Below are 20999 nucleotides of genomic sequence, written 5' to 3' on the forward strand. Positions count from 1 at the left end.
TTTACGAATTGAATGCTTTCTTTTCGTGAATGGTCTCGGTTTGGTGTCTTCAAACTTTCAAGTGTAATATTGCAGTTTTGTTGTTTTTGTAAATAGAAACTAAGGGTTTAACCCATAGTCCCTTTAGTGTGACCTAAATGTGTAGCAACAGACTTGCAAATTAGTTGAGATTGTCTGGCTTTTATGTCTAAAGCATTTTCTCTGTAATATTGAAATAATGAGTTGGCAAAGGGTATTTTACTAACAGTTCAGATCTCAGTGAATGGGTTTCTGTGTTGTCTTGGATTTCCTTTATTTGGTGCATAAAAGAATATTTCCAGGAGGACTCTGCAGACTAATTTCTGTATTTCCAAAAGTTCTCTACTTCCAAACTTTTGCTATTTTTAACAAAACAGCTGTCTGAAATGAAGCTTTTACAAAAGCATGTTTTCTGCATGTTGGAATGAGTATAGAACCTTTTCCTTCCACCTTCTTATGACTCTTCTATCACTGTTCTTTTTATTTCCACAGGGAAAAGATACCCCTTCACGTCTTTAGTCCCAAATACACAAAATTACGTGACTGGCACCATGAAGTTTCAGCACGTGCTCTTAACGTACAGTGACTCTGAGCCTTGCTCCCCCACCTAAGCAGCTAGCACATACCTTTCATTCACGTTTTCTTTCTTCCATCCATTGCAAAATCTGTTTTACATTTGACTCGTGAAAACTAGAACAATTGGTGTGTTTTCCTAACAATTTCCGGTTGTGAACATGAGAAGACTGAACATGTTGTGTCCTAATTGGTAGCTCACAAATGCAAAGCCAAAGGATGGAAAGGAAATGACCTGACCCCTTCAAAGTATTTACATCTATTCTCACTGCTTTAGTCATGGTCGTGGTACAGGAAGTCTTTTTGTAAGGTTGATTGATTGAAGCAGAGGTGGATGAACAAATAATGTCCCTGTCTAATTAGGGAAGTGAGCCCCTTATGTTATCACAGTTCCTAAGTTTACTTTCAGGTTCATCATTAAGGAATGTTCAAAGTTGATTGTAAATTCTCCCATAGAGCAAACATGAGGAGGCAGATTCAGCAGAGACTAGTAGAGCTCATTGTAGATGTAGGTGTCCTGAAAAGCTGGCACTGTTTAGGTGGCTACAAAACAAAACAAAACAAAACAAAACGAGATATTTTACCCTTGCTTGCAGTGGGGGAAACAGTATTCTTTTACTTTAGTTAATTTTAAAGATCCTGTTACCTACTAAAGGAAATATATATATAAGGCAGTGGGTGTTTTCATGGAATACATAACTTTTAGGTGTCAACACTAAGACATGTAGAAGATAGCTTTGCTGCATCTTTATGTTGGAGGGAAATGGCATAAAATAAGTTTTAATTTAATGTTTCTGATATTGGAGAAATATACTTGGAGTTATAAACTACTGTATGTTGTTGCTCCTGTTCTTACAAAGATATATTTGACCAGTACAGAGAAATGCAATATATCTGATTATAAATGCCTTCTGCCTTGTAATTAATATAGCTTATTATATATTAGATCTAACCTCAGTAATAAATGCATTTTGAAGCTTGGAAAGAGTTGTAATAAAGTTGTCTGTACTGTTGCGCTATACTTGTTTTCTTTCTTTGAGGACAGTGACCTGCTCTCCAGGATTTGTTACAATGCTATCCAGTAAAATAAGTAACTACCTTGTCTTTTATTTGGGAACATATACTTCATGAAATTTCCAAACTGTGAATGTAAAACATGACAAAGACCTACTTTCCCCTTTTGTCCTCTGGAGTTGCTAATTGTTTAAAGCAGTTCTTATGTGAACAATATATGATCTGTCATCCTGTGACAGGCCAAGAGTCTTTCTTTCTTTAACAGTAATTACTGAGGTTCTTATCTACATTCAGATACCAGTTTTTGCTTTTCCCTGTGTTCCTGATTTTTATGTCACCATAAACTGGAGCTATTGTAGATAATGAAGCAACTAATATTGATTTCAATTAAAGACTTGATAATATGCGTATTTGGCTGTCAGATGCATTTAAAAATGGTTGTAGGATTTACGTGTGTTCCCCATGATGTTAAGGGTGTCTTTCTTTATTGAAGCATTTTCTCAGATCTATGAACGCTTGCCTACTTGTGTTTCTATGATCTTGATGTTATTCCCAGTTTTTACTACATCTCTGTCCTCTGAAAGAAACTCGTTCTTTGGCCAGTCTCTTTGTGCCTAATAATTCTTTGCTGATTTGGAAAAACAAAAAATAGTCTCTGAAAGAAGATTGAATTAGAGTCACTTAAAAATGATATATCAAAGTAAAGATGGTTTTTCTCTCAGCAAAACCCAGTTTTCTTGAGAAAATATAGAGGTCAAAGAACTATTAAAATTTTAGATAAATATTTTCCCTAATACGAAGAACATGCGTAGAACATTTTTTTTTTAATTTGAAGTAGATGGTGTTGAAAAAAAGTGCCTTGTCTAATTCCAGTAGTGTTCAATATATATCATCAGAAGGGCAGATGACCAAATAATCTGCATAGAAGCATGAATGGTGCCCAGCAGCAGCAAGAAGATGTTCCATTTCCTCTCACCAGAACTTGAGTTCCTGAGCCCAGTGACTCTTCTGGGACAGTGTACATCCCTAGTTTAAAACTCTAGCCAGACGTTGTAAAAGTTTATAAAAAGTATTTTGTAAGGGTAGTCACCTGATTTATGACTTGTTGTTGTCTCTGTTACGCAGATTTTATCACGGGCTTCTTTTTAATATGAATTAGGAAGTTACTCTCAAATAATTTGCAACAAATTTTTCATATAGTGTTTTACTAGTCAGAGTCTGTGCTCCCAAGTATATTACTTTTGCAAATAAAGACATACTTACTTTGTTATCGTTATGCCCTTTAGGAAAGGGTGTAAGAGTGTGTGTGTGTGTGTGTGTGTGTGTGTGTGTGTTTGTGTGTGTACACTAGCTTGTATGAATAATGCCATTAAATTAGGATACAGAATAACAGTCCTTTTTTAAAATATACAATGGGTTGAGTTTCTCCAGACAAGTAATTTTATACTTGTTTAATTTTTGATATGATTTATGACCATTCCCCTATTGACTCATTCATTCTGTGCTCATTCTTTCAGTTGAGTAATTATTTGAATATCAGGCACCAATCTCTGCTGTGGATACCATAGTAAATAATGGATAAATAAATACACAGGATGGTTCAAGGTCATTTTATTACCAGCTCATAGAGTAGGCTAATATGAAACAGACTTGGCTGAGGCAGATTGCTGTAGATTATGTGGCTCTCTGTGGGCTCAGCCTAGTGCTGACTCTTTGGAGAGAGTAGGTAGGCTGTGTGATCCCAGACAGTCCCCAAGGAAAAGGAGACAGGTGACAAATCAGGTGGCCAGTCTGTGGATTAGGGAGTACAGTTCAGGAAAACCTACAGAGCAAACAGGTATAAAAACATAATTCTTAGGTATGTAAGCAAAAATGCTCATTCTAAATTTAACTATTTTATTAAAATTCGAGGTAAAGAACCAGGGCATGTTAGAGTGTTGACAGCTTTTTATATAAATACATACCTAGTAGTGTGTTCAACACTGACAGTCAATGTAATATTTTTCTATTGATATTCAGTGAAGATTTAGAGAAGGAAAAGGCTTAAGTGCACTGTCCTTGTCATATGTGTGGAACAAAATATGCTATGGAACACATATAACATATAACAACAAAGTTTGAATGTCTAAAACTTGGCCAATAATCCAGGACCCATAATTAGTTGGTGGGGTCAATGATTCTGTCTTCTCCCGAAAAAGCTGGCTTGATTTATCCTTTTTGTTCCTCTCATGCAATTTCATAATGTGACTAAGTATTTCCTTGATGATTCCTTGAAAAACGTCCATCCCAGCTTTTATTGCTGTTAGAAATAGTGAGAAACAGAGCCATCAATGCTGGGTTTTCACTCAGGTTTGTTGCCGACTGAGTTTACACTTCAGTGAAGGACCTGATAGCTGTTTCTGGATGCATGTTGGCCAGGAAGCCTTACTCTGTGATTCACCAGTGAGCTGAGTATCTTGGTATGGGGATGAGGAGGTAAAAAGGCCTGATCATTTCAGCACACTTAGAGACATATAACATCTCCTGCATCCCTAGGACTGCCATGACAGGTCAGCTGAGGCTGCTCCAGTCCTGAATGGCAGTTCACCTCTGTTCAGCCCTGCTACCTGACTGCTCTCTTTTATAGCTCCTGACTCATAGCACTTCCTAGTAGGCACCTTCCATGCTAAACTCTGAAACCTGGTCAGCAGACTTGGTTACACAGGTTCTGCAGTGTGGTCCTCTTCCTAATCTTCTCATCACTTTTGTCTGCAGTTTCCCATCCTTACTCCTTGATCTTCAGCACAGACCACAGCCACAAGATTAAAGGAAGTCTTTGAAGTAAAAGATTAGTTATAGTGCATGGAAGTTAAAAGGAAGATTCATTTACTTTTCTTTGCCTTGAATCAAAAGTATTTCTTTGTTCATCACATTATAGGCCACCTAGACTTAATGAATGGGTAAAGGTATTTAGAAGTAAATGATAACTATGTCAATGAAGCAATGAAGGAAGACGAAAATAACTGTGTATGTGTAGAACATACCTAAAATATTACATGTTGAATGTTGTAAATTTAATATTGAGCATTTTAGAATTCTATGTATTTGTCTTTTGATGAGACATTTAATAAATTTTATCTGGTGCATCTGTTCTCTGTACATTGTTACCCTTACCTCCTATCTCTTAGGATGCTACTGTCCCCAGGCTCATAGTGATGCGTAGGGTACTATGCAGGCACACAGGGTTAGGAGGTGCTTCTCAGAGAAGTCATTGGATAGCTGCTTCCTTTTTTTTTATTTTTTATTTTTTGGGTTATGTATTTACAGTCCAGATTTTTCCTCCTGCCCCTGTTCACCCTCTGACTGTTCCACATCCCATACCTCCTTCCCACCCTCCTGTCTCCACAAGGTTGTCCCCACCCCAGCCCCTACCCATCCTAGACCTCTAAATTTCCTGGGGCCTCCAGTCTCTTGAGGGTTAAGGTACACCTTCTCTGATTGAACCCAGACCAGGCAATCCTCAGCTGTATATGTGTTGGGGGCCTCATATCAGCTGGTGTATGCTGCCTGGTCGAGTGCTTGAGAGCTCTTGGGGGTCCAGGTCAATTGAGACTGCTGGTCCTCCTACAGGGTTGACTTCCTCCTCAGCTTCTTCCAGCCTTTCCCTAATTCAACCACAGGGCTCAGCAGCTTCAGTCAGTTGGTTGGGTACAAATATCTGCATCTGCTTCTTTCTTTCAGCTGCTTCTTGGGTCTTCTGGAATGTGGTCATGCTAGGTCCCTTTCTGTGAGTGTTCTGTAGCCTCAGTAATAGTGTCTGGCCTTGGGGTCTCCCCTTGAGCTGGATCCCATTTTGAGTCTGTGGCTGGACCTTCTTTTCTTCAGGTTCCTCTCCATTTTCATCCCTGCAGTTCTTTCAGACAGGAACAAATATGGGCCAGAGTATTGACTGTGGGATGGCAACCCCCTCCCTCACTTGATGTCCTGTCTTCCTGCTGGAGGTGGGCTCTATAAGTTCCCTCTCCCTACTGTGGGGCATTTTATTTAAGATCTCTCACTTTGAGTTCTGAGAGTCTCTCACCTCCCAGGTCTCTGGTGCATTCTGGAGGTTACCCCCAAACTCCTACCTCCCGAAGTTGCCTGTTTCCTTTTTTTTTTTTTTTTTTGCTGGCCCTCAGGGCTTCAGTCCTTTTTCCTCACCCAATACCAGATCAGGTTCTTCACTACCCCTCACTGCCCCCCCCCCCCCCGCCTTGCGTCCACTTTCCTTCCCAAGTCCCTCCCTCCCTCCCCACTTGTGATTGCTTTCTTCTTTCTCCCAAGTGGGGCTGAGGCGTCCTCACATGGGCCCTTCAGCTTGTTGACTTTTTTGAGTTCTGTGGACTGTATCTTGGGTATTCTGTACTTTTCTTTCTTCCTTTCTTCCTTCCCTCCCTCCCTCCCTCCCTCCCTACCTCCCTCCATCTTTCCTTTCCTTTCCTTTCCTTTCCTTTCCTTTCCTTTCCTTTCCTTTCCTTTCCTTTCCTTTCCTTTCCTTTCCTTTCCTTTCCTTTCCTTTCCTTTCCTTTCCTTTCCTTTCCTTTCCTTTCCTTTCCTTTCCTTTCCTTTCCTTCTCTCTCTCTCTCTCTCTCTCTCTCTCTCTCTCTCTCTCTCTCTTTACTTATTTATTTATTTAGGCTAATATCCACTTATTAGTGAGTACATACTATGCTTGTCCTTTTGGGTCTGAGCTACCTCACTCAGGATGATATTTTCTAGTTCCATCCATTTGCCTACAAAAGTCAGGGTGTCCTCATTCTTAATAGCTGAGTAGTATTCCATTGTGTAAATGAACTACATTTTCTGTATCCATTCTTCTGTTGTGGGACATCTGGGTTGTTTCAGCTTCTGGCTATCACAAATAAGGCCACTATGAACATAGTCAAACATGAGCCCCTGTGGCGTGGTGGGGCATCTTTTGGGTATATTCCCAAGAGTAATATTGCTGGGTCTTCAGGTAAATCTATTTCCAGTTTTTGAAAGGAAAATTGCAGTACTTTCGACCACACATTTGTCTGTAGTTGATACTTTTCTACTAAATTTATCTGTTCACTAAACAGGTATGAAAGTGTTCTGTTTGTTTGTGTCATTAAAGCAGCCTTTGCTTTTTAGTGTGTGTGTGTATGTGTGTGTGTGTGTGTGTGTGTGTGTGTGTGTGTGTGTGTGTGTATGTGAGATGCTTCTATAGGCATCCTGGTGTCTCATGGGTCGAGAAAACAACTAAGCTTTGAAACAAATACATGAGACACTTAGAGCTCTGATTGGGAAAAAAACAAATCATTTGCCATTCATGTTAGAGAATCTACTTTATATCATGGACTTAAAAAGGCAACAGCAGGGCCAAGATGTACTTAGAGTCCTTGTTTTGTATGTGTTAAGTCCTGGGTTTGGTCTCTAGAACTACAAATACAAAAATAAACTAAGAACCATCATGTTAGTAACACAGTATAAACAGAAAGGATGGTGATGATGGTGATGGTGATGATCATGGTGGTGAATGAGTATGTACCAGGATAGAAAATTATGACAAGCCATTGAAACATTTTAAAAATTACTTCCTTAAAACATTTATATGTAAAATATATAATTTTGGCAAACATGATACCACTTATTTAAAATTAAGGGGTGCTCTTCATGATATCATTTTTTTCTACTAAAAGGAGTATTAATAGTATGCAGTTTATATGTAAATAAATATAATCTAGCATTTTACTTGAGCAAGAGAAATTGCTTAAACTTGTTAGGATCAAGCATAGTCCATCAGTCTTTTATCCTTTGTCCACAGCAGAGGATGGAGTTTTAGTATTTTGTGATGAGAAGAATTATAACATGGTGCTGAGAAGGTGGCTCAGCAGGTGAGACCACTTGCTCTGTAAGTGTGAGGACCTGAGCTTGGTCTCCAGCACTCAAAGTAAAGAGAAATTCAGGCATGGTTGTCCATGCCTGTAACTCCAGCACTGGGGCAAGGAAAGATGGATTCTGGGAGCTCCGTGGACAGCTGGGCTAACAAAATGGTGAACTTCTAATTCAGTGAGAGATGCTTCTCATGGCAGTGAGGAGAGTGGTATGTGGAAGACAGTCTGCATCCTCCTCGGGCCTTCACATGATGTGCATAGGTGCACATACCCATACATTTACATGATGCAATCAATGCACAGAAATCATACACACACATGTACATATCACACGTAAAAACACAGAGAATTATAACACAAGATGTGGTTTTCTAGTTTTCAAAGAATTAAAATGGTTAGCAGATGAAAATGTTTGTGAAGTTTCAAACTGGAATCTCCAGTTATACCTCATGAAGGTAAAATACTCATGGAGTGAAGAATCTCTTCAGGGCTGCCAGTGGCACCAAGTGATGCCAATATGATTCCTGCCTTATAAGAGTGGGATTTTCCACTGGAAGAATGCATCTAAGTTACTTCTGAATAGAGACCTGTCATATTTACATATTCATCAACAATTTAGAGACAAACTGCAGGAGATTTCCCTAATATATTCTTTTGCATGTTATTTTTTTAAATTTTTCATAGGCGAATAAATATGAGCCCATAAAAGTTAGAAAAAAACTTTCTGGCCGATTTCATGTCTTTTTTATTGTTCTACTTCAGAAACATATTTATCAAGACACACACAGGACCTGGGGAGATGGTTCTATCAATAAAGTCCTTGCCCTTGCAAGCATGAGGACCTGAGTTTAACTCCAAATACATGTAACAAGCCCGTCCAGTGTGCTAGTGAGGTGGAGACAAGAGTCCCAGTTGCTTGCTGGTCTGCTAGGCTTGCCCAGTGGGTGAGCTGTGGGCTCAGGGAGAGCTCATCCTAAGATTAAAGTGGAAGGTGATAGAACAAGACACCATTGCTGACTTTTGGACTCCACATGCTCATGCATGTACGCATATGTGCACATCCTACACATACACAAGGGTGCATGCTAGTTAAGCATGTTTGTTACCCTGAACTGCTATTTCATAAGCTCTGCAGAGGAAGTGAGGATTGTTCCCCATCCGATATTTGTTATGAGATCAGTTGACACTCACACTTAAATCTAAAGGATAGAATACCAGAACCCCCAACATCAGTCTAAATTTATAAAATAGTTCTGAAAATAGCTAGAATCCCCTAGTTACTACTGCCTCAAGCATTCCTATGTAGTACGTATGACAATCTGGAAAAGAGTCACAGGTCAAATACGAGTACATGAGCAAGTCATTTGTGTCTAATGCATACAGAGTATTTGTACGTGACCTCCCTTAAAGTTCTGTTGGTACATTATTCTATGGTTTATCAACAGTGTGTTTGTGACTAATGCAGCTGTCGCCATCTACTGAACATAAGTAATTATTACACTTGAGTCGTTCTGGCAGTTCATAGTTACTCTGTATTTTTATGTATATGTACGTTGTTCTCTGTATACTTTAAAAACTGCTTTATGACTTTGTCGAATTATTTGTGGCTTATTACATTTTATAAAGTTCTTTATTAGAAGAATCAGCATTTTAATATGTAGACTCGATTTATTTATAGAGTCCACACATAATATATGCCAAGTGCCCTAGAACTTGGGCACACTTGTCAGATTGGTAAATGTTATGATGCTGCTCGAGTTAACTTCTTCCACACCTCCCTTCACAGAATAAACACAATGTTGTTATTGTCTGTTCAAAAATGCAGTATCAAACAAGACTCCTGCAGGCTAATTTTTTCTACCATAAAACAAATGACAACTTGTAATACTTAGCATTGATAATAGGCAGTTTCACCATGATGAAGGTTTTGTTTGACCTCTTTTTAGTCTAGTTAATTTCATATATTTCAACTACATTGATATTTTAGAAAACTGTTATTCTGCTTTTATGTTTATATAAAGATGTTTTTCTTATTTAATCTTATCAAAGAAATAAAGTTTATACATTGCATGATTAAAAGTAAAGGATGGGAAGGATATTATAACAACTTAATTTCTATTTTCTTAAAGAACTTGATAAATTACAAGTATCTCAAAGCCTGTCTCACCTTGTCCCAGCATTCTCTTCCGTACCTCCATTTCGGTATCTATTGGAAGGTGTTTGTTGAGCTCCCCCGTGTCTGCCTTAGTGCTGGGCGCTCATCTCACTGGTCCCATGTGTGTAATTAATTGTTCTGTTGGTGGCTGACCTTACTGCTTTGGACAGAACACACTAAATAAAGGTGGATAATCCTGGGGAAAATTTGAGGTAACTTTGTTTTTTCATGTACTTGATTTTTTATCCCGGTAGTGTCTAGCAATTCATAAGAAGGAAACTGAGAGTGAACTTTTGGAAGATTTTACAACTTCAGATCCTTGTATGCATTGGTTAGACAGTAGGCAATTTGAAATTTTATTATGGAAAAGGAACATGTTAGACAGAGTAAAAATCAGGGTATCAAGCCGCATGAAAGGAGGCAAATGTTAGTAGCTCTTAACTATAAAGGAAATTGTAAGCATATCACATGATGTTAAGAAAATGAACCTTGATCTAGATTGCTTTCTGTTGCTGTGGTAAACACCCTGACCAAGGGCAACTTGGGGAGGAAAGGGTTGATTTGGCTTATGCTTTCCAGGGCTCAGTGCATCTCTGAGGGAATTCTAGGCAGGAAGTCAAGGAAGAAGTTGAAGCAGAAAACAAAGAGGAACTCTGCACAGATGCACCTGCCCGGGGCTGATACAGCCTACAGTTGACTGGGCTGTCCTCCACGAATCTCAGTAAAGATAGTGCATCATAGGCATTGCCACAGGCCGCTTCTTTAATTGAGGCTCTGTCTTCCCAGGTTACACGTGGCTGTGTCAAGTTTCTGATACAGACTAACAAGAACACACGTCTATCTAAATAAATAAAACTACCAAGCAGCATTAATTTGGGGCGTTAAAAAGGCGGAAGAAAGAAGCAGTGTTTTCAGTGGTTATTGTGAGATTTTTTTTTTGTTATTGTTGAAAGATATAATGAAGCAAAAATAACTGGACTTCAGAAGCACACACTGAAAGGGTTTTGATTTACTTGCCTCTGGAAGGAACTGGTGCTCACATATAAACCGATTCTAAACTCTTTGAATCAGTTTCATTTTTGTCTCCACTCATATTTTTCTCAGTGATTGCTAAGAAGCATTGTCTACATTTTTTTTAGCTGAAGAATGGGAAAGAAACGAATAAGAAGAGGAAAATATTCTTTTTCCCTTTTTTTTTTAAAGGAAAGGTTTACTTTTAAATAAACTAGTTTAAATTTGAGCGCACTTGGCATGAAAATCTAGATGACATTCTGATAGTGGGAGGTGGGGGAGGAAAGAGCACGTGGTGTGTATAGGTATACGTTCACATATGTGTGTGAATTTGGTGACTTTCGTGCCATGGTGTACGTGCATAGATCAGGTGACAACCTTTGGTACTGCTCTTTTCTTTACATCTTGTTTGAGACAATTTCTTTTGCTTATTTTTTTACTACAAATGGTCTTGTGGGTTTCTAGGAGTTCCCCTGTCTTTGTCTCCCATCTCCCTAAAGAGAGCAGAGACTATGACTCTTGGCATGTTAGCTTTTGCAGTCTTGGGATTCTAATAGTTACTCAAACTTCTGTGGCGAGCACTTTTACCCTTTAAGCCATTTATTTAGCCTGTAGCTGGTATTCCTAAGCACATGGCTAATGAGAGATAAGACAAGTGAGCAGAATTGAAAAGACCCAGGATGAGTTCTCAAGAGTTAGATCACATTTAACCATAGCATGGATTTCAAATGGTTGATGGGAATAGTAATTTCAACAAATCATCAAAGAAAAGGTCTTAAGACCTCTGTACAGTAATAACGATTGACCTGTATTTATTGTAATTTAAGCAAATCATACTGCTTAAAGGATCAACCATTGACCTGGGTGGAGAGCTCCACAACCTTGCCCCCTAATTTAGCATGTATTGTGAAGATATGCATCTATTGCCAGTCCATCCTTCAAACATATATTGGGAATCTATGAAATTGGACCAATTCTAGAGAATAAGAAATACGAAGTTTAATGTATCTATGTGCAGCTGAAACCAACATATTTGACTCTTCTGTAATACCTGATCCAGAGGAAGATTCTTCCTTTGTGTTTTAAGAGCAAGATGTTTGGAAGTAAACCTTATGAAATACAGTCATACCCAAAAGACAGTGTTTCATAGAACTTCTCATCCATCACCTCCCCCTGCCCCCACTGGGATTTCTTGTAGCTCCTAAATCTGATGGCACACAAGTGCAGTACTAGTAAATATCACCGGATATATTACCTTTTAGTTCTTGACATTGGTTTCTAAGAGCTTCATAAATAACAATCCTGAAAAACAAACAAACAAGCAGCCAAGAAGTTACTGTGCATTGATATACTTTTGGATGGGAGATTGTTAAATTATGCATTGAACATTTTGTTTTTCTTGCAGACCTCATAGATTAGCAATGGCCCCAGCCCACGCTTAGTTTATTTGACCCTCCATATCTGTGGGTCCTCATCCATAAATCCACCCAACTATGGATCTAAACTTTTTTCCATCTAGATTCTATAGACTTTTATTCCTAGCCATTCTCTACACAATATCACACCTATTTCTATAGCATTTACATTGTGTTGGGCTTTATAAGTAGTAATCTAGAACAAATACCAATGCTGTGCACCTGTAGTTGTAGTTACATAAGGTGGTGAGAGAGGAGAATGGATAGTTCAGGGTGAGCTTGGATGGCAGAAGAAGACCTTGGCATGGAATAGAAAAAGTCCAGCAAAAGCTCTATGAAGTCCTTACTTTGTGCCACTCACTTTCCAGCGGCTAGATCATAGGAGAACGAGAATGCTGGGGAAGCATAGAAGAACATACAGTGTGACAAAAAATGCAAAGGGGGTTTTACTTTACTGATGTGCCATATGAAAGAGAAGGCTGAGGTCAGTAGACACTAGTTAGGGATTCCCATTTATTTAAATTCCTGAGCATAAACCACTTAAGGCAATTCATCGATCTCTTTCCTCACTAAGGTTCATGGTTAACAGTCTTCTGACTGTCTCAGAGTCTCATCTCTGGGTCACCTGTCTCAGTGCCTCCTCTTTGCTTCATTCTACAGTTGTTATCAGTTACCTCACTGACAGTATTTCAAATCACCAAATACCTGAATGTATTGTCACAAAGTGTACACCAGTCTTATATAATACAGAAAGCAAAGGGGTAGGATGTCAAGGCAGGCAAAGTACATTGAAGTTACCTGACACAAAACAACTTACAGGAACCAGGTAATATTTATAGTAAAGATAAAACAGCTCTGCTTAAGGTCAGCTAGTGACAGGTAAGGATTTCACACATATAGTCACAATTTGTGCTACTCCTTTGAGCTTTGTGAAAGCTAACACCAGGGGGTTCTGCTCTAGCATACCTTCTCATGAAAATTGCAATACCTCAAACCTCCTATTTCCTAGGCCTTGATAAATTCTTGTATGAGTGTAACTTGGCTGTTCTTTTAAGTATCTATGGAGAATCTCCATTTGTCAGAAGAATTCACCAACTTCTAATATACAATGTAGCCTGCTATGCCTGGCTGTAGTGAAGATTCCTGTCTCAGTGGGATTCCCTAACTCTTACATGGTAAACCCACCTATTAGCTAGGCCATTGTGTATTCCCTTGTTTGGGTGAGACTGCCTACTGTCCTAAATAACCACTGCAGACTAGGCCGGAGCTAGAATAGCTCCGTTCTTTGTAATCCCTAATTAGTTTCACATCTCTACTAGAAGTAAATTTGAATGTTACTGAATAGATATCATTCTTGCTGAATTTTCTAGGACATTGCAACACTGGTGAAAGCTTAGCTATTTCAGAATTCAATCTTTAAAGGCACTTAAAATAAAATAATACTAAAAGAGAGCACGTGGATCCATACACCAGACGAACGTGGGGATAGGGTATGAGTATACGGGTTATGAGAATGCCAAGGTTCCAGGAGGTTGAGTTTCCTTGAAACTCTTTGCCTCATGAGTACTTCCAGGCCTCTTGGCCTGCCAAGCAGACTTCACTAGAGTGTGCGTAGCACTGGGTGATTAAATTCTTTGACTCATATCACTTCTGGGATATGCTTTTCCAAAACTAAGCTTAAGTCTTGGAATTTGACAGCCATGCAATCCAAATTTCCATGTAATGTGCACAAAATCTAGATTTTTTTTTAAACACTCTTACTCACTCTTACCTCCTGATTTCTATCAGCTTTTTCACAGAACGAACTTGGATTCTTCCTAGATATAATATCATTTCCAATCTCTCTCTCATCCTCCAGTATTTCTACAGTCCAACTCCTTCTCTAAAGCACAACACTAGCTCCACAACAAAAAGGCATGGGGGTTAGAGCAGAAGGAATAGCATTTGTGAGTGCTGCCAGTGAGGGGGGTTAGCTGGATTAGGAAAGACAGAAAAGGGTGAGTATGAGCCTAGGAAATGATGGATGGGCAAGAAGAGAAGCACAAGGGAGTTTTTCATTTAGGCTTCTTGAAGAAAAAAGGCTCTAGCAGGTGACCCTTTGAGGAGAGCTTTCACAGAGAAAAGTGGTTTGCAGAGATAACTTGAGAGGTTTCATAGTTCACTTGGTGAATTGTAAAGCCTGCTAAGGACTTTAGATGTTCTAAGTGCAGCAAATACCCACTGAAGTTTTTAATACAAAGGATGATATGGAAAAAATATTCTAAGGCACTTTGATTAAAAGAAGACAGGACTAGACTAGACAAAATTTGGTAATAGTGAAGTAAGAAAGAAAATAGATACTTATCACACTACTGGTAAAAGTACTTAGTCTAGGTGGACAAAGGATGGTGACTGTGTTATGGAGCAAAAATGATGGGTTCAAGGTGGACTCAGGGGCATGGTGATAGAATCGGAGATTCATGGTAGAGGTAATGTAGGTAAAGGGTTTCTTCTAGTTCCTGTTAATAGTATGGTCATCAAATAGAATAACATACTTTGGGGAAAATATTAAGAGATCATTTTAAAATAAAGTTAATTTTGATATGAGACACACAGAAAAAAATAATCTAAAAGTATATTCCCAGCATAGGCCGTTGTTGACAGATCACTGAGAGAGAGACAGTGAGACATTTTTCCTTAAAGATACAAAAGAGAATAATGTCCTTCTACAAATTATATTGCTCTGGCAGTGACCTGAAAGAAGGGATAGCAGTGAAATACTGATCTGACAAGTAGTGGGGTTGTGGTATTGAAAACAAGAGATGGTCAGTTAAATCAGATACTGAGACCAGGGAATAGATGGTTCCCCGTGTAAGCTATCAACAGTGCCAAACTCACGTAAACAGAGTAGAATTGTAGAGTGGGTGAGTATTGTGGACTTGCAAAATGAAAACACTTAAAGTTGGTTCATAATGTTATTTAACTATACATTAAAATATCGATAGCACATTTTGTGTTTTGTAGTTTTTAACCACAGTGAAAACATGATAGATGCAAATTGTCAATCCAATTTAATCATAAGAAGTCATGAGTGACCTTGACAAAAATATGAGTATATTGTGACTGAAGTGTGACAGGTGGTGAGTACACTGTTATTCAGTTTGGCTGAAAGAGGCATAGGAAATAGAAGTGGAAAGTATTTTGTTGTTATTGATGATGTTTTCAAAAGAACTCCTGCATTTTGAAGGGCACATATCTGTAATGCCTGGTGCAGGAGAGCTCTGAGGTGCTTGAGGAAGGAGCTGGAGAGACAGCTTAAGGATACCCGACAGCTGTGCAGGCTGGAGGCCAGAAAGCATTCTTCTCATTTGCTCCTGCAGAATGGTGAAGAGGATAGTGACTGAGTTGCCTAGATAGATAATTAATATGGGTGCAAAAAACACTTAGGCATAGTTGCAGAGAAACACACAGTTCACAAATTGCTCTTTCTTCATCTTTCCTGAGAAAAGCAGCCAAAGGCTGAAAGCCCGGTTCTGCAGATATATCTGACAAGCAAAGACTTCCGACCTTTCTTGTGGAAATGGAAGGCACAGTTAAGCAGCAGTCAAGGCAGAGAGTTTGACTGCTCTGGATGTGCTGTTAATCAGAACTCTCAGCGCTAAGAGGATTGAATCAGGGACTGCCAGGATGAGAATACATGTTGATGTCTCCACCATATTAGAAGTCTAAAGTCTGTCATAAACCTTCTGTCTTTACAAACTGGCTAAATAACAAATAGGTAATCATGTATGACATGTGGAAAACTTCTCAAGTGCATTGTTCAAAACTTGAGGAATCTAGCTTTTAAAAGTATTATATGTTATTTAAATTTTAATCCTCAAGTATTTCCAGTCAGCATAGCTTCTAGGCACATCAGAAGACTTCTTTAACCCAGTCGTTTACAAATAAACTCTGATTACTAGTTAGCATGTAAATAATTAAGATGCTCTATAGTTCTCTTAAAATACAAAGGCTTGTTAAATACAAAACACATTCTATGCATGTGTTTTTAAACGCTAGTAATTTCTTTGATCATGTGTCCTTTCCTAGATAATAACGTTTGCTTAGCTACAAATGCTCTAAGACAGACGTATACACATTATCATGAGCTCTGTATTTGAAAACAGGAAGTTCCACTAATTCAGTCAGTAAATGTTTAACTTACGATAAGTATTATATTTAATTTTGTATCCATCTATATCATGGTTTCTGATTTCAGGAAATTTTTTGTTTAGTGAAAGTCTTGACTTTAAACAAATTAATCACAAATAGTACACTATAATAATAACACATTGCATGCGAGAAGACACAAGTGTTATGAACACATGTAGCAGTGACAATATCACAGAGGAGGTTCCTTTAAACTGAGGTGAGAGGAATGCTTAGAAATCAATCAAGTGAGGTATGATACAGAGATGTAATGAAACACAGAAGTAGCAGAGTTTGATCTGTTTCAAGAAGCTAGAGAGAGGAAGCACTCAGTGAGAATGCTGGGGAACAGCTAGAAGAGTCAGCTATCCATACATTGGTGCTGGAAGGACTAAGCAACACATGTCTCAAGGCTTGTACTTTAAAGAGCAGTATGATAGCTGTCTTAGGCAGGGGTTCTATTCCTGCACAAACATCATGACCAAGAAGCAAGTTGGGGAGGAAACTTCCACATTTCTGTTCATCACCAAAAGAAGTCAGGACTGGAACTCAAGCAGGTCAGGAAGCAGGAGCTGATGCAGAGGCCATGGAGGGATGTTACTTACTGGCTTGCTTCCCCTGGCTTGCTCAGCCTGCTTCTTATAGAACCCAAGACTTCCAGCCCAGAGATGGCACTGCCCACAATGGGCCCTCTCACCCTTGATCACTGAGAAAATGCCTTACAGTTGGATCTCATGGAGGCATTTCCTCAAAGGAGGCTCCTTTCTTTCTGATAACTCCAGCTGTGTCTAGATGACACACAAAACCAAACAGTACAAAAGGTATGCACTATTCTCTTTCTTTGGGACAAAGCTCACCAACTCAACACCTTTACACCCCTTTTCTTTCTTTTTTTCTTTTTTCTTTTTCTTTTTCTTTTATTCCTTTCTGGCTTACTAAATGTCTAGATCACAAACACATTGAATTTTGTGGGTAATTTAGTGTGCCATAATTACTCAACTCTCCACATACTATTAATAGACATACATACATAAATGAATGAGCTTAATAGTGTCCCAATAAAACTTTATGCATATGTACCGAAATATGCTATGTACTTTGCATGAGGGAAATCATGGGAAATATTCTTAGTTTTGTAAAAATATGGAAAGTATTTTTAGTTTGTAATCTTTGTAAAATAAGTTGGTGGCTGGTCATGGTCGTTGGGCTCTAGTTAACTAACTTGTGCTGTATAATTTTGTTTAGCTTTGTCTGTACCTCTCATGGTACTTTATATGGCAGTTTCTCAAGTTGTTGCAATTTTTACTGAGATGATCAATTTTTAATAAGGAGCAATACAAGTGCCCCTCTTCTGTTTATTTACCTTACATTTACATTTTCCATATAAGAATCAGTGAAATATGGCTGACCAATTCTATTTTTCCATATACGGGCTTTTTAAGAAAATGGGCAATTTTGTATTTTTCTTGTAAATCTTCCCAATGTTATATTTGGTGCTTGCTTGCTTTGAAACCAACATTTTGTGTTTTCATCTTTTCTTTACCTGCTAATATTTCTTCTGAATTTAATGTTGCAGGCTAAGGAAAAATTGGCATAGATATATTTTAAAAAGAATGAAAAGTCAATGACAACAGAACATGGAAACAGGAGAGAGATTTGGGAAAGAGGAGTACAGGAGATACTTGGGGGACTTCGATCAAAGAACATCTTTATAACAAGTATTATATAAATTGTAGAGTGTTAAAAGGGGATGTGTAGCAATTGAGAATATCAATACAATACATTGTATGCAAGTGTTATTATAAAAAATTTAATTACATAAAAAAATTCCCCACAGCTGCTTGCAACTGTTGGCTGTATGACTAGACATACTACTTCCTTTATATACATCACAATGTATACCATCCCTATGCTTTCAGATCTACAACAATGTAGTACCTACCCAAACCAGTGCACACAGTAAGAGGAGACAGAGGTGGTCCAAATCCCATGTATTGTATTCCATGTATTCCTTGTATCATATGCGAAATGTTGACACCTTATTACGTTCTTGGAGTTTACATTTTTTTCAAAAGTTATTCAAAGCCATGTAATCAGTGAATGGGACTTCCCAGCCACCTTTCCCTTTAAGCATCATCTGTTATCACATGGGTTTAGCCATGTTGAGTGATTTGGGAGAATAGCCTATATTTGGTGCTGAGGGTTAAGTTTGTAGCTACCAATTAGAAATAAGAACCAATTAGAGTATTCCTAGATGTGAATTACTGACACTTAAATGACAGTATGCATGGTGAACATAGTCTCAACTTTACATTAATCTTACCTTTGCCTTGTTTTTTACTTCTGAAAACTTAGGTTTTACAGTTCTCTGGAAGACCTCCTTAAGAATGGACCACACCCACCTGCAGCTTCCCAGCTGTTAACAGTTCATAGTCAAGTAGCCATAGTTTCTAAGGAAGCAGCCACTTGCTCTAGGTAGAGTTCTCTTTCCATTTCAATGCGGTGATGAATCTAACTACTAAACTCACTGAAAATGGGAGCACAGTTGTGGATTGAGGAGCTAATGTCATTAACAAACATGCTTAGCCTCAGAACACTGCTTTAGTCTGCTTTTATATTCTATGTATGCTTTGGTTTACTTTTTAACTTCTTATACAGAATGAAGAAGCCTGTGTCTTTTGTTTATTCACTTTGAGATGTTAAATTAACTTCCCGAGTTTGCCTTAAGTCTCTTCAGTTCAGTCATTCACCTCTGAAAGAAGAGAAGCAGAGAGCAAGCTCATGCTGCAGACAGACATGCTCTTAGATGGTAGAGAAGGACCTGCACGGCATTGATAGTTCTTTCATATTTATTATTAGTTTTTTAACCATTGGAGGGAAGAACTTTATTAATTTCCTCTTTTCCTGGACTACAGAATGGCTTACTGTTACATTTTTAGCTGATTATTTTAAACCTTGTTTCTATTTCTTATTCACTTTCCCTCAATAGTAACCGTTGACTCAAAGACAGGAGAGACTGAGAGACCCACACATTGACTCTCTTGGTACCTGCTCTTCACCCTAGCGCTCACTCACATGTCCTCACTGCACTGAAAGCGGCATACATAGCCATACCGTTCCGATTACAGATATGCAGATCACCTTTGTTTCTAGATATGTTAAAAGTGACTTCCTGTAGTTTCTTCAGTTTTCTTTCCTGTGATTCATGTAATCACATCAGTGGAGTCAAGTTCTTAACCTTTGTGGACTTGGCCTCATCACGGGTTGGAGGTGGCCATTGTCACAACTTTTTAAACCAAAAAGTAGTTACAGTGCTATAGCCATGTTATTATTAGTAACTTAAACCCATAGAGGAAGATAAGAAGAAAATCCCACACCATGTTTTTTAGACTATCCTATTTAATTAGAAAAAAAATTCAATAAATCTTGACCACCAGTTTTGAGAGTCTTGCATTCATAATGATGGACTGTAAATTATTTCCCAGATAGTTTACTATTTGTAAAGAAAGAAAAAAATAATTATTTTTAAGTCATAAGGACACTTCTGAATATGAAATTTTATCTCATTTAAAAACCTTACACAGCTAAGTCAAAATAGAACTGTGGGATTTTGCCGAGAAGATGATTTGATTATTTATATTCTTGAATGCTGTTTAACTTTTCCATAGATTCTTACCATCCAGAATAGCTCAACCCTATATTATCTTAAAGTTATTTCCTGTTCATGTTAATAAACGCTGTTGCTTCTAAACATGTAGGCAGTTCTGCTTCTAAAACATCTCATGAAAATGCCATGAACTAGGTATATGTCTACTCCCAGACAGCACGTCTTATGTAAAAACAAACTTTTTAAGGAAAATTCCCTTATCCCTGCTTACAGAAACGCAGCTTTTATTTTCAGATTCATTTTCTTCTTGGTTGTCTATGTATATATATGATATGGGATATATGATTTGGTTGACATTACATTGTGCTTGATGAAAAACAGTCATAGGCTTACGCATTAAATTTAAATGTCTGAAATTTCGGATATAATTAGTAAGTGACGTAAATAACTGTCATCACTTTACGTGGCTCACCGTCATGTCTAAATACTGATCTAGAATAGGTGCCGACTTGTGTTTATTCTGCTGTCTTTTCTTACTTTCATTTTTTTCTTCCCCCTGTCTTTTTTTCCCTATCAAGTGTAAGCAGCTCTATAAGAACTGTAGAAGGTGCTTTGGAAGGTTTTGGAAACTTTCCTGCCTTCTCCCCTCCTACTAGATACAGTGCTGTAGTTCTCAGTGATGCGGCTGCCACTGTGTCTGCTGCTCTTGCTGCGAAAACCAGGTAGAATTATGTGTGCAGTATATGTCTGTGGTCCCAGTGTCTTCCAGTGTTCAGAGGCTGGGTTCTTTAGTGAGCTCCCCCTTGTGTTGTATGTGTGTCACACAGGCTGTGAGTAAGTCCACAGGATTGGAAAATGTTCTTGAAAAGCAGCCATGGCTCCATTTTCACAGCTCCCACTATTCGTATCTCTCAGTTGTGCTCACTATCATGTATTACGTTCCTACAGACTTTAGAGTTTATAGCTTTCAGTTGTCGCTGAGGCTGAGTCAGGTAGAAATTAAATTTCTGATGATGCTATCGTATTCCACAACATTGGTGAATTAAAGCCTAGTTATTCCCTGAAACAGTCCTTCTATGTGCCTTGTTTCTATATTATTTCTATCACATTTATAGGTGTAAATGCTTGCTTTTTTTTTTTTTTTTTTTTTTTTTTTTTTTTGCTTT

The 20999-nt window shown here is 38.3% G+C and overlaps 1 protein-coding gene across 15 annotated transcripts in view; it reads left to right on the forward strand.

The window, feature by feature from the left end:
• Pdlim5 (PDZ and LIM domain 5) overlaps positions 1-20999 on the forward strand; it is a 159453-nt gene that overhangs the window by 95389 nt on the left and 43065 nt on the right. For 6 of the 15 annotated variants that reach the window (XM_085835471.1, XM_085835472.1, XM_085835473.1 and 3 more), the window contains 2 exons: positions 18582-18701; positions 20412-20555. The exons of 5 other annotated variants lie outside the window; for them this stretch is intronic. In XM_085835471.1, the coding sequence (XP_085691597.1) occupies positions 18582-18701; positions 20412-20555 (264 nt within the window). Of the gene's footprint in view, positions 1-510; positions 1292-18581; positions 18702-20411; positions 20556-20999 lie in introns of those variants that run through there. 4 more of the 15 variants (XM_021157647.3, XM_029475110.2, XM_085835479.1 and 1 more) reach the window with 1 other exon arrangement.

Source organism: Mus caroli, unplaced genomic scaffold (assembly GCF_978045245.1).
Source record: "Mus caroli unplaced genomic scaffold, Mus_caroli_1 scaffold_3, whole genome shotgun sequence".
Lineage (NCBI taxonomy): Eukaryota > Metazoa > Chordata > Mammalia > Rodentia > Muridae > Mus > Mus caroli.